Here is a 13,204-nt window from a genome sequence, read left to right as displayed (position 1 = left end):
AGGTGCACGTGTACAGGGTATTAAAGATTTGGGTGCCTTTTTTTCCACCTCATCTTTTTTCTTTATTTCCTCGATAGACTTTGTGCCTAAAGACCCGAATATAGAAATTACAGCCCTTGCAACTTAGAAGCCGTCAGCCTCAGTAACTAGCTCGGAAAGCTCAGACTTTGATCAGCAGCCGAGTGAGCACTGCTGTGGAAAGAGGTATGTCTGAAGCGCACCAGGAAAATGCGTTCAGCCTCGTTCGATTCCCTTTGCGCAGCTCAAAGGAGAAAGTGACGCTGCTTCTGTCTAAAGCAGAAAAAGGAAACGCTACCAGGTTAAACTGCAACGTACTTCCAAATAATTTGTAGGTGCTTTCAGAGCGAGCTTATAAAAATCACGACCCTGGGCTTAGACGCAGAGGTTGGCAGTGGGACACGGCAGCTCCCTCCCGCAGCCCGTGGATCGCAGGGTGCCGCTGTCTGGCGCAGCCTCGGCGGGACGCCAGCCGCTCGTGCCGCTCCGTGCTCCTGCCGGGACTGCTTTTTTGCTTTTTTTTCTTCCCTTACGGGAAACGGGAAAATGTGGCTAAGTATCACAGCTCGGGCTAAAATACATCTATCTCATCCTTGTTTCAAAGAGCCCTTGGGTTGGAAGGGACCTTAAAGCTCACCCAAATCCAACCCACCCACCGGGTCAGGCAGTCCAGGGCCCCGTCCGACTCGTCCTCGACGCCCCCAAAGCAGGACGGCGGCAGACCCCAGCGCAAACTGCCGCTCTCCCCGCGCGCCTGCTGAGGCGTGGGGCGGGGCCGGGCGGCGCTCAGGTGCGGCCGGGGAAGCGCCGTGGGCGGGGCCGCGCTGACCACGCCGAGCCGCGCCCGCCCCGCGGGAGCCCCGGCCTCGGGGCCGCGGGGGCCGGAGGAGGAGCCGCGCCCCGCCCCGCCCCGTCCCGGCCGTGTCCCGCGGCGGGCGCCGCCCCGCCCCTCGGTGCGAGCCCTGGGCGCTCTCCCGCAGCCGCCGCGTTGCCCGGCTAACAAAGGGGACCGGGGGAGGAGCCGCGAGGGCCGGAGGAGGGGCGGTGGCTGGCAGGAAAGTTGTGGCTTCGGCGGCGCCGCGGGACGGGAGGAGCCGTGCGGAGGGAAGCGGAGCCGCTCCCGCCGCCGAGTCCGAGCGGTGAGCGGCGTTGGGGCGGGAGGCGCGGGGCGGGGCGGGACGGGGGCGGACGGGGCCGAGTTCGTTCCCAGATCCCCGCCGGAGAAGGGGCCCCGCCGCGGGGAAGCGGGGCGGGAAGCGCCGGGGCGGGCGGGCCTCCAGCCGGCCGCCCCCGGCACCCCCTTCCGGGCCGAGTCACGGCGGGGGTGTGGCGGCCGCGTCACGCCGCCTCTTTGCTCGCCCCCAGGTGCTGAGTCGGGACCCATGGGAGCCTCCGGGCGGAGGGCTTAGCAGTGCCGGCAGCGGAGCCGCAGCGCGGCGGCATGGCCCGCGTCGCCCCGCCCGAGGAGGGGGCCGCCGCGACTCACGGAGAGTTCGGAGACATCATTAAGTCCCGCTCCGGTAAGCGGCTTTCGGCGGAGTCCTGAGCGCTAAGTGTCCCGCGGCTGTCTCGCCGCTGAGTAGCAGGAGTTGTGCGTCTCTTTCTCCCTCTCTTTTTTTTTTTTTAAATCGTTAGTCAAGTCTGTTTGCGATCCACCTCCCGCGTTGTAATTACCTCTGCTTTTGTAAATAACCGTGTGCTTACAGTGTTCTTATGCAACCTGCCGTTGGCAGCTCTTACCCCAGCACGAAGCAGCGATGTCGTGCAGCGTGCCCCGGTGGTGCCCGGGCAGTAAACCGGTGCGTTTCCCTCTCCACGTAAAGCAGCCATCTGAGTCTCCCGGCTCGGGTACTTCCTCTGGCAGATACGAAGATTAACGAGGACTGTGCTTTGTTTTGGTACGTGTCAGTCTTTCTGAGGCTCTGGTGGGATCCGGAGAGTTGAGGGACCACCCTCTTATCAGCAGTGGAGACTCAGCAGGTGCAGAAATGTGTCGCTTACACGTTGATGGAGAGCTGTGTGTGTCCGGGGTCTGGTGCCCACAGCTTTAGCCTCAAAGGCTCTTTGCTTTCTAAAGTGCTAGGTGCCACCTGCGTCAGAGGAAGAGTTTTATTCTATATATGTAACTTTTAAAACACACTTTCTAAAAAAAAATAATGAAATTCTTTACATTTAAAAACTGTAAGTCCTCCACCGACTGTGACTTGATCTGTCAGATGGAACATAGATGGATTTGAAACTGGATGCATAGACAGTTCCCAGACGTTTCTGTTATGAGAGCTGTGGTGGATGGAGTCTGTCTCTTAACTTCCGAAAGTGCAGTTTAGGAAACAGTTGCTTGTGGCTTGAAGCTTTGAATGCTGTAGTGCTTGTGTACGTTCTCTTCTGTTACTTTTAAAGCTTTGGATGTCACTTTACTTGACTATAGGCATGTAGGAAGAACCTGTCAGTGCTCTGGGTTTGGGAACAGCATGCAGGCAGTTTGTGTGCCTGTGTGCAACATGTGCTATTTATCCATGGTGCATCCATGGAAGCATAGCTGTGTTTGAGGTTTTCCTTGGATGCATGGATGGTGCAGTTGACTGCTGTTGTTTGGGTTTGGGAGGCCAATTGTAGCTGTCCCATTAAAATCACTGTAGGTTTTCTCTCTCAATGAGAAAATTATGTACGTTCTTAGACTTGGACTAAAAATTGTGAGCAGAGATTGCTCTTAAATAATTGATCTTTTTACAAAAATGATTCTCTGACTTGGATCTGGGTGTGTGAGCTTGTGAAGCTAATCACTATACAGCATGACTGGGTCTGAACCTTTCCCATCAAGTGAACCCATGGTAGGAATTCCTTAATGAAAGGGCTGAAGTTCACTGCAGTACCCTTGGCAGCAAATTAAAGGCCAGTTGTCAGGACTGGGGAAAATATTGCTGTATCTGCTTCCATTTTTCTTAGGTACGTGGAAAGGAGGGAGTTCTTCCTTTTAAAGTGTCAAAATAAACAGAGTTGTTCATTGCTGGTCTGATTTCTCCAGTGTGGGATGGCCTTCACTGTGTCACAGGAGAACAGTAGGAGCGTTACCTTATAACTTGCTGCTATTTGAGGTCTCTGGAGTCTGCCTCTGTTTGAGGACACGGAGCACAGGGTCAGCTAAGGTTTATTGTTTCTGCTTTACTTTCTTTTGTAATAGAAGACGAGTGGTGTTCCGTCCTTGGAGATGTTCAAGAAACATTTAGAGGTGGCAGCAAGGGAGGTGGGTTAGTAGGCATTCTGGTGATGGGTCAGTGGTTGGGCTAGATGATCTTAGAGGTCTTTGCCAACCTTAATGATTCTACAGTTCTGTAAGCTCATAACCAGTAATGTGGGCCATATCTAGCAGTGAATCAAGAAAGCAAGCAAAAATGCATTTAAATTATTTTGTTTTAATTTGGAGGAAAAAGAATCATTTGCAATTGAAGTGTTTTCCAAAGATAGGCCATTAACTGGTAAGAATATTTATAAATGTATTTATATTTAAATATATGTGTAATCTTAAACTTTGGCAACATATCAGACTCAAAATACTGTTGTATTTTGTAGTCATTGTGCTTCAGTTGTCTTGCGTAGGGGGACTGGGGAGCATCTGAAGTCATAAAAATGGCAGGAACACAGTGGTGGTTGACTGAAAACCTGAGTGTGGATCTAATGCTGCTCTTGTGAGAATGCAGTTAAGACTTGTGAAGTTCTGCTGCTGCTGCCCTGGATTGCATGGTGCCCATCTGCACCCATTCTTATGAGAGGAATGGGCTGCGTAACTTCTTTCTTAATGACTTGCCGTGGGAAAGCTGCCAGCAGATCACGAGAGGACTAGAAGAGTGTTGCAGCAAATCATGATTTTTCTGTAGAGCAATCAAAATAAATTAACAGAGGGTTGGGATTTTGTGTATATTACTTGTGCAATCCTGTATCACAAGATTTCACAGATAGAAGAAGTAATATTGCAGGTTATCTAATTCATCCCCAAACAGAGGATGAAGAAATTGTGCTTCTGAACAGAGATCCTTGTATGTTATTGATTATGTTGAAAATACTTTCTCCTTCAGTGTTCCAGAAGGAAACTTGAGAGAGTGCTATATGCTGTAGCTGTTGCAAATGATAAATGCTTGACTATGGAAAGGAAAAGCATTGGGTTTATCCAATGGTCTCACTTCTGTAATTTGTGACACTAAGGAAAGAGAGTAGGACTTTTCTCTTGTACAGTTAGCCTTTATTTTCTGCCCTGGATGTGGCTGTTCTTTGACCAGACAGTTTCAGTGCAGCAGATACAAGCTGGTTTTGATGAGACATCTTCTGCACTTAGAATAGACTGCAGCAGCAACTAAAGCTGTCTCTAAAATAGCTGTGTTGCTGTGATAATCCAAAGGGAGGTTGCCTCATGTTTGCCTCCCTTCCTGGGAGCCAGGGCTGGAGACTCGCTTGGCGGTGTGCTTGCTCCTGGGTGGCTTTGCTGAGTTTGTAGGTTGGATATTCAGCATGTGTGTAGTCTGTGTTATGCCTGTGCCTCTATATGGCTGCTTGCTGAGGAAAAGCAGTTTTTCTGTCCTGCTTCCCTGTGCTATGAAGTAACACGTACAAAGCCAGTTTGTATCTTCGAACAGTCTCTCATACAAATAGGTGATCTTCCCTTTTTGCTTTATGGGAAGGAGTGCTGGGGGCTGATTGCCTTGCAGTAGTGAAAGCAGTGCTGTCATCACTGTGCTTGAAGAACAGATGAATCTTTGCTATGATTAATTATGGAAAAAAAGAACTTGCTTAAAATCTGTCGTGGTAGTTTGGAATGGCAATATGTAATTAAACAGTAAGACATGACAGGAAAAACATTTCTAGAAGATTACTGTATACCTCTGGTGCATTTAAAGATATGAGTTCCTGTCTAAATGGAAAGGAACTTAATTCTCATCTGACTTACATTTTTAATTGCATTTAATACATTTTGGTGAAAGACTGCTTTGAGAAACTGTAACTTATTTTTGTAGTTCTTGAGCAACTCTTCTGAGAAGGACTGCTTGTCCTCACGAAGTGATGCCTCCAGCTGCCCTGCCTTGGGACCTCCCTGCCCCGGGACAGCTTTGCCTCTGGAGACAGTTTGTTCAGCCCAGCCCTATGTGGCCATTTCTCATCTGTCACTTCGGTTTCATCTGTGTGAAATGGCTGCAGGCATGCCCTTCTTCAGATCTGTCTGGTGCATGCAGGATGGGCACAGCTGCTTTTGCATCATGTGATCTTTCCAGGGGTGTTCATACAGAGCATGTACCGGTGAGGTGACACGGACGAGTGGTAAATTCCACAGCTTCTTATTTCTAGCTGCTAAAACGGAGTTGTCAAAAATAAACCTCAAGGTTGCTTTAGGCTGGCTCCTTTCTGTCAGCTATTGCTGCCTTGTCCTGTGTGGACAGATGGGGTACTGCGATGAAGACAGTTCTAGGGTGATGCTATAGCTTTCATGAAATGGCAAATATATATATACCAGACTAGTTTCCTCTTGTCTCTTGATTGGTAGCTAAAGAAATAACATATGCCATACCATGTGCTTGAAGCACGACTTTGCCTGGGAATAGAAAGCAAGGCTCCTCAGGGAAAGAAAAAAACCCAAACCATAAAAGCAGCCCATTGATCTGTGTGTGCTCTGCCAGGAAATGAAGAAATAACCCTGGGCAGGAGCTGATGCACAAGGCACTCGCTGCCTGTTGCACTTTGAATGCCTCTGAAGGGGTCTGAAGTTGCAGTGGGGAGAAGTGGCTGCTGCTGTGCAAGACCCCCAGTGTCAAGTATGACTGTGGGGGGAGGGGTGGACAGGAAGCAGCAGATCTGGAGACCTGCAGTATTCCTCCACTGCCTCCCCCTCAGTCCTGGAGTCTGACAAAGATGGAAGACTATCAAGAAGTCTAAAGAAAGCAATGTGCGTGTGTGTAAAGAAAAAGTCCAAGTTCACAACATTGGCCAGTTTAACAAAGATTTAGCCATCTCTCCACAATGGCTTGTCACTTTCTTGCCTCTCCTTGGATGTTTCTCCTGACAGAATCACCTCTGTATGATGACTGTTGTGAGCAGGAAAGAGTAAGGCAGTATTTGTATTCGTGCCTTCAGTATGTGAAGAAATGGGGGGATGGACTGGCATATGTAATTCAGTGTATGCGTGGCAGCATGTGGGGAAGGCATTGAAGTTATACTCCAAGTGAGCCAGTTTTGTTTTGGGAAAGTGCAGCTGCTGCCAGGTAGCTGTATGGATTAGTGTGCTCAGAGCCTGCAAAACGTACTGTTTTTGTGATGCAATGACTTTTCTCTGAAGGAAAATTCCCCGTGAGAAGCCCACAGCTGTCCACACCAGTCTTGGGAGCAGAGATGTTTGTTACCCAAAGTTGGGGAGAACTGTATCTAGTTTGGATGACTAAATAACAGCCTGAGGAATGAATAATAGGGTTTAAACGTGGTGAGGTGGGAGGGAGGAGTTCCATTGTCTGACTTCTTATTGTGTTGATGAAAGATTAAGTTTTAGTGTTCCGTAGTTTGGCAGAAGTCTGCTTTATGTCTTCCTTCCCTCTCTCATGTTTCTGGAACTAAATGAGGAAGTGAGCTGAGCTATAATTTCCAAAAGTGACAGTGTACGTTCAGAAGAAAACTGGGACTTTGAAGGTAGTGACAAAAATAACAGGCTAAGTAAATAGAAGAACCCTCTAGCATCTTCAGGTTTGACAGAAGGCAACAATATGGTTTTGTTGCAAGCTGTAGTTTTGGAAGTGAAGCCAAAGTTGACTGCCTTGTAAATAGACACAGCTGCAAAGTTGGTGAAACATCTGTTTTCAAAAAAAGAAAAGTCAGAAATTGCTGTTTATTTATTAGAATGTGACATTTGGGGCCCTTTTCTTCGAAGAGACTACCAGTACATCTCATGATCTGTTTGGAGTGAGGAAGTGAGAAGAACAAATCATTTTGATCATGGTAACTGAGCTGAGCGTGTTGCGCAGTGGCACAAGAAGGACCCCAAGCAGCACACAAACACTTGCCTTTGCCTTCTGCAGTTGCTCAGGCCTGGTGTGCTGTGATATGCCAGGAGGGGCTGGCTGCAGCAGGGAGCATGCAGGCAGTTGTGGTTCCTCCTGCCTGGCTCACGGGGAGCCCACAGCAGGTGTAAGGCTGTCTGGGTGTGTTCAGGCTATGTCTTCCCTCTGACCGTCAGCCCTGTGTGGGAATCCAGGGATGCAGTGGGCCCTGTTTGTCAGCACTGTTTAGGCTCATCTGTAGATTTCTCTTGAAGTTTAAACGCACTACTCCTGTCAAAATGAAGCTTTCTCTGGTGATCTGGCTGCTTTTCAGGAGTGGGTGTTTCCCAGTGATTATGGAGAGAAGTGGTGAAGCACTGCTGTCTTCATCTGTGGGAGCTAGGGTGGCTCCCTGTTTTGGTAGAGGAGTAACTTCTGTCTCAGAAATATTGGATACACATTATTAGGGAAAGATGTGGCTGAATGTCAGAGATTAGGTAGATGTGTTTTCTTAGTGTTACTTCAGTGATTAACTTTAGGGAGTCAGCAGCCAGAAATTATTGGCAACAAAGATCCCTTCTGGACTTTGACAGCTTTCCCTCTTGCCTAGTGGAAAACGGAATTAGTGTCCACCATCCAAAAACTGTTTCCTAATCCTCTGTAGAAGAATTCAGCATCATTATGAACAGTCTCTGGCTCATGCATTTAGCTGTGGAGAAACATGCACTTAAGCTGTAAAACAGCATTATTTGATGGGTCTGTGTAATTCATTTCACAAATAACTTCAGTTAATTCTTTTGTACTCTGCTTTTATTATCTAGCATCAAATGTCGTTTTTGCTCCCTTCCCAATTTGGATCACGGCAGAGGATTGAAGGTGGAATATGCTCCTGACATAATGTTACAAATTATTGATTGGAGAAAGTGATGTGATGTGTAAGTTCTGAAGTGCTTTGCTAGATTTTTTTTTTTTAATTGTTATTGAATTACCACAGTATCCTGGATGAACAAAGAACTCTCTGTGTATTAATTACATACAGAGAAGATTTATTTGAAAATTTATGGGATCAGGCTTGGTATAGGCCAGAGCCTTTTGGTATCTATGTTACTTTAATTGTTACAATATAAAATATGATTACATTAAGAGAATAAGTAAAGTAGTATTTAAATGCTGGTAGACCAAGACCTTTCTCTTTCTAGCCTTTAACTTCTGTTATGACTTAATAATGAACAACAGCTATGATCAGCATAAATAATTTTCAGAGTTCATTGCTCTCACTCTCTTCTGTTTCCACACGTACATCTTGTTCTTGGGTGACATTTATTGTAGAGCTTCATGGGAATGCATTTTGTTGATGTGGTGCCTCTTTCTTGAGAAAAGACTTTGTGGAAGTTCAAAGTCTAGCAGACTTTTTCTGAATATTGTTTTGCCGTCTGGGTGTGTAATCCTTCTGTTTTGGATGCTTCTCCTATGTGTTCAGGAATGTTTCTGTTGGACCTGGCTGTAGTGCCCACTTCAGAGCTTCCTGGTTTATTTTTCTCAGCTCTTTTGAAATACGATTTTAATATATTTTTAGGTAATTTAATGCACTGATCAGTAGGAACAGTGTTTATTGAATGCAATCTGAGAGTTGTTAAAAGTCACAGTACAGATGTGAAATGTTTGCTTTGACCTTTCTCCCCAAGAAAATGCTTACATGTTTTGTCATCTGTGTGTAGAGTAGTGTGTCTGGTGTGGCATCTGATAAATGCGATGCCCAGGTAGAGGCAGACAGGGACACAGCTTGCTCCTGGCATGCTGAGGACAGGAGGAAAATCTCCAGACTGCTACAAGCTCCCTTTGGTTTAGGTCCACAGCACCATCGCATCCTTGGGACTGTGCTTCTTCATTCTGACTGATGCCTCAGAAGAGGCTGCATTTCAGGGAGTTCATCTGTAGCTTTTTCTTTTTTTTAACAACTTGAGCTCTACTGTTTGAACACCGAGAAAATTCAAGGCAAAAGGACCCTTTAGGTGGTAACAACCCAAAAAAAACCTAAGCAAATGCTGTTCTAGATTCATTGGCCATTTGAAGATTTACTGAAGCTGTGAAGCATACCATAGGTTCAGGAAGGTCACGTTGCTCTCTTGGTAAGAGAAATCAAATGTTGAATGTAGTATCAATGTGGAAGTGAGTTCTGTACTGGACTGCACAACCAGCAGTTTCAAAATTGAACATAGGAAAGAGAAAGGAAAAGCTCAGATGGGGTTGCTCCTCTGTCACACGTCATGCCACTTTGGGTTTGTTCCCTCAGTTCCCTCTTTTGTTTTTCTACGCAATTGAAATCTAATTGAAGTTCACTTTTGCCCTACCCTCTGAATATTAACTGAAAGTTCATTGTCAGTTAAAGGGGAAAAAAAAAAGTATTAAAGGAATGGAGGTTCTTCACTTTCCATGACTTTACTGGGCTGCTTTACAGACATGTAATGGGTGCTGGGCTCTTATCCTGGTGTTCTGTGCCTTAATAAGCTCCTGCTTCCCTGATCCTTTTTCCCCACATGAAATGTTGAACAGAGGTGCAGTTTTCGCAACTGTGCTCCAGTTCTAGTGAGACTGCTTCAGGTGCCAGGGTACTTCATTCCCCTTTTTCTTCTGCTTATGGATATTGGGAAACTGATGGCAACTATCTGCAGTATTTTTCCACGTGGATGCTTTTCTCAGTACTCTCTGATCTGGAGAAAACCAAATCTGTCAAAACATCCAGGGCTGTTGAGGTGTCAGGGAGGAGTAACTACAGAGTCACTTGAGGTGTCACTGCTGTCCTACAGCAGAGCTTCTAAGTGGCACCTTTTCAGAGCTGGACAAAATGCATTTTATGCCAAAAGGATTAGTACACTGTCTGCATCTTGTTCCGTGTTTGTGTGTGTGGCAGGGAGAGTGTGAGGTCTTACCACAAGGCCTCTGGACTGATTTCTCAGAATCTTTTTTTGTAGCTCTTCTGAAATGTTTTCATTTAGTCTGTAATAAAGTAAGTGGTTCTAAAGTTCAGGAAACTTGATGTTAATGAATTCCATGTGAATTGTATGTTTTTGTTTGTGTTTGCTTTAAGAGGGGAAATAACTTCCGTAGTAGGTCATGAAGGCTATTTGTTTTTCCTACTCTTTCAGAGCAAAAAATAAATAAATAAAATCCTGACTGTTCTTGGAGGCCTTTTCCTCTACCTGTGAATTGCTGGAGGTTTCCTGTCTCTCTGTGGTAATTACCTACTCTTCTCACTAGACAGTATTAAAAACTTCAGCATGATAGTACAGTCTATAAACAACGTTTACATGCTGGCAGTACTGTGTGTATTCATCTCCGTGAAGAAAATCATAGAATCATAAATGGCTTGGGTTGGTAGAGACCTCAAAGATCATCAAGTCCCAGACCTGCTGCCACAAGCAGAACCACCAGCCCCCACATTTAATACTAGACCGGGTTGCCCAAAGCCCCATCCGACTTGGCCTTGAACACCTCTAGGGATGGGGCATCCCCAGCATCTCTGGGCAGCCTGTTCCAGTACCTTACTACTCTCATAGTAAAGAACTTCCCCCTGACATCCAACCTAAATCTTCCCTCCTTCATCTTAAAACCATTTCCCCTTGTCCTGCTATTATCCACTCTTTCAAAGGGTTGAAAAATAGTCATAACCCACTTTTTTTAATGTTTAAAAAAAACAAAACAAACCTGTAAATCTCCAAATCCTTTTGTTTGAAAGATCACTGAATTTTGAGCGATGCGTTCAGTGCGGTTGAGGTGTGACAGAGCTCTTTGCATGTCTTAAGGTGCCATAATTGAGAAGAAAGGAAGAAGGATTGATCTTTAAACAAAAAGTTTTGCATCCTATAAGTGAGGAGATGGAATGGTTTGCTGCTGTCTCATGAAATGGGTGGTTTTTGGGTGATGATAGCTTCCAGATTGTCTGCAGTCAAAATTAAGTAGGAGTTCTGTTCCCTCTCAGAGAAACTAAACTATGCTAGAAACATGGAGAGAAAAGTGAGGTTCTTTGGTCTGGCCAAGCTGAGTCATGTAGCAGGAAGACTTGGAGGCTGTGTGTGCTGTCTTTGTGTTGCATGCTGTAAAACAGCTTCCAGAATAGATGGGCTGAATTGTGAATATGTGTTAGACATAAGCAAACTTTTCCCACCCATTTCCTATGAGCACTAGTAATGAAGCTGTGACACTGATGCATCTTAGGCTCAATGTTACAACTGCAAAGTACAATAGCACTTTTTTTTCTAAGTATCTAAGCCTGCCTTTCTGTATGTATCTGTCTGAGCCGGCACAATCTGTATTTTTAAGATGTGTTCTGGAGTAGCTGGAGTTAAGATGTATTATCCTGAATCTGATGTGATGCAGCCTGTTTTATACAGGACAGGTGTTGTGGCACATAGGAGCCAGGAGCTGGAAGGTTCATGTGAAAGGTGATGACAGCAGAGAATGGCCAGCTGAGCTGATTTCCAGCAAGGGCATTTTGTAGTTGTTTGTGGCCCTGATTTATTACCAGTTGTCTCGTCTCTCTAGATGATTGGTTATGGAATGAATAATATTTAAAAATAGATGTCCTGTCGAGTTCCAAGTACCAGAGAGATGATTTCTGAACATGATATGCAGTTAAAAATAATTACCCAAAACAAACCAAGTATCTCCAAACTTTGCTTTTTGAAAGTCATAACTTCCGTTCTTCCCAGCAGTTGCTCTTTTTCTGTGTGCTCTGCTCCCCTTGTATGTATCTTCCTTAGCTCCATATTTTTCCTTTCGGCTGGAGGAGGGCTACTGTGAATGAGGCCATGACTAGCGCATGGTGTATGTGAGGAAGACTAACACAACTGGAGAAGCATTTTTCCATACTATCCTCAATCTTATGTGAGTGAAAGATGGATGCAATAGCACTGGGTTCTGCTGCTCTGGGATGTGGCCTTGTGACTGTGCCCCTGCAGCTATGTCAGAGCTGTGACTGGGGACATCTTTGCTCCTGTGTTCTAGGTACCATCTCATCTGCAGTGTGGATAGAAAACAGCTCAGTGAGCCAGTCTAAAAATCTAGTGAATTAGATGCAGGAAGTCATGATACAGCTTTCACGCTTCACTCCGCTGCCTCTCTCTCTTTTCAGCTCCCTTATCCAGAAGGCATCTGCAGGGAGAAGAAAAAGGATTTAGCTGCTATCTTTGTGGGAGATAACTCCGATGAAGACTTGAGTTACTTGCTGAGATGCTGCTGTAAATGTTCATACAGAGAAAGCTTGGTGCAGAAAGAGCTGAGGACAGTTATCATGTAGGCCTAGACTAAAAAACCTTTCGGGTATCTAATGAGAAATTATAGACCTGGTGCTTCAAGAGCCATGAGTAGGGAAGAGTCCTTAGCTATCTATGCAGAACCTGACTGTTTTAAAGTGTCGTCCTTATAACTTTGATTGAAAGGCTATTGTTTGCTCCTGAACTTTGCTACCAGTTTATTACAGTATTGTTACAGGAATGCTGAGGGAGTTCTGTCTTGCCTGAAGCCTGTGCGGTGTCCCTGTTCCTGACGTCTTAAGGCCCCAGCTGTCAGAGATGATAACAAACATGCAGGTGTTATTTTTTTCCGAAGTAGTCACAGGTGGGTGGGGGGAGTTTGGGGTGGTGCCCATCTTTCTTGTAATTGCCTCTTAATTAGAGCCCTTGTGTTGACTTGTCACTCTTGAAATGCCAGTCCAAATTTTCAAATGGCTTCCAACCACTGACCGTTGCCCCAAGCATCAGGTGGGAGTGTAGGGTGAGCTGTAGTGTGTTCTTGTGTTGCACTGTGAAAATGGGCCAGAAGAGGCTAGAGAACATTCAGGGTGTTCTTACTAAGTCAAGCACAAAATCCAAACATGTTCTGGGGAGAGGTTTTTGTATATATTTTTGCAGTAGAGAGCTGTACTGCTTGATGACTGTGTCCAAGATTTAAAGCCAAAGAGGATTTAAGAAGCTTGCCTGTGTGCTGAAGCTTACATTGAGACCTCTGTACTAAAATTCGATGCTGAAAGTTGCTCATCTGACCTGAAGGGTGGACTTGTAGCAACCTATGATATTTTTTCCCAGGAGAAAGGCATTGCAAGGTCATAAATCAAGAAGTAGAGAAAAGGAACGTTGGTCTCCCCTCCCCCCACAAAAATAAAACAACCCAAACAAATC

The 13,204-nt window shown here is 45.7% G+C and overlaps 1 protein-coding gene across 1 annotated transcript in view; it reads left to right on the top strand.

The window, feature by feature from the left end:
* The first annotated feature begins 946 nt into the window (after nt 1-946).
* Nucleotides 947-13,204, top strand: part of UTRN (utrophin) — a 344,046-nt gene continuing 331,788 nt past the window's right edge. Inside the window, exons 1-2 of the mRNA XM_048937877.1 lie at nt 947-1,157; nt 1,384-1,538. Coding sequence (XP_048793834.1) covers nt 1,460-1,538 — 79 coding nt within the window. The 5' untranslated portion in view covers nt 947-1,157; nt 1,384-1,459. The remainder of the gene's footprint in view (nt 1,158-1,383; nt 1,539-13,204) is intronic.

Source organism: Lagopus muta, chromosome 2 (assembly GCF_023343835.1).
Source record: "Lagopus muta isolate bLagMut1 chromosome 2, bLagMut1 primary, whole genome shotgun sequence".
NCBI classification, from domain to species: Eukaryota; Metazoa; Chordata; class Aves; order Galliformes; family Phasianidae; genus Lagopus; species Lagopus muta.
Note: the sequence above shows the minus strand (reverse complement) of the source record. Positions and strands in the feature narration are given on the sequence as shown.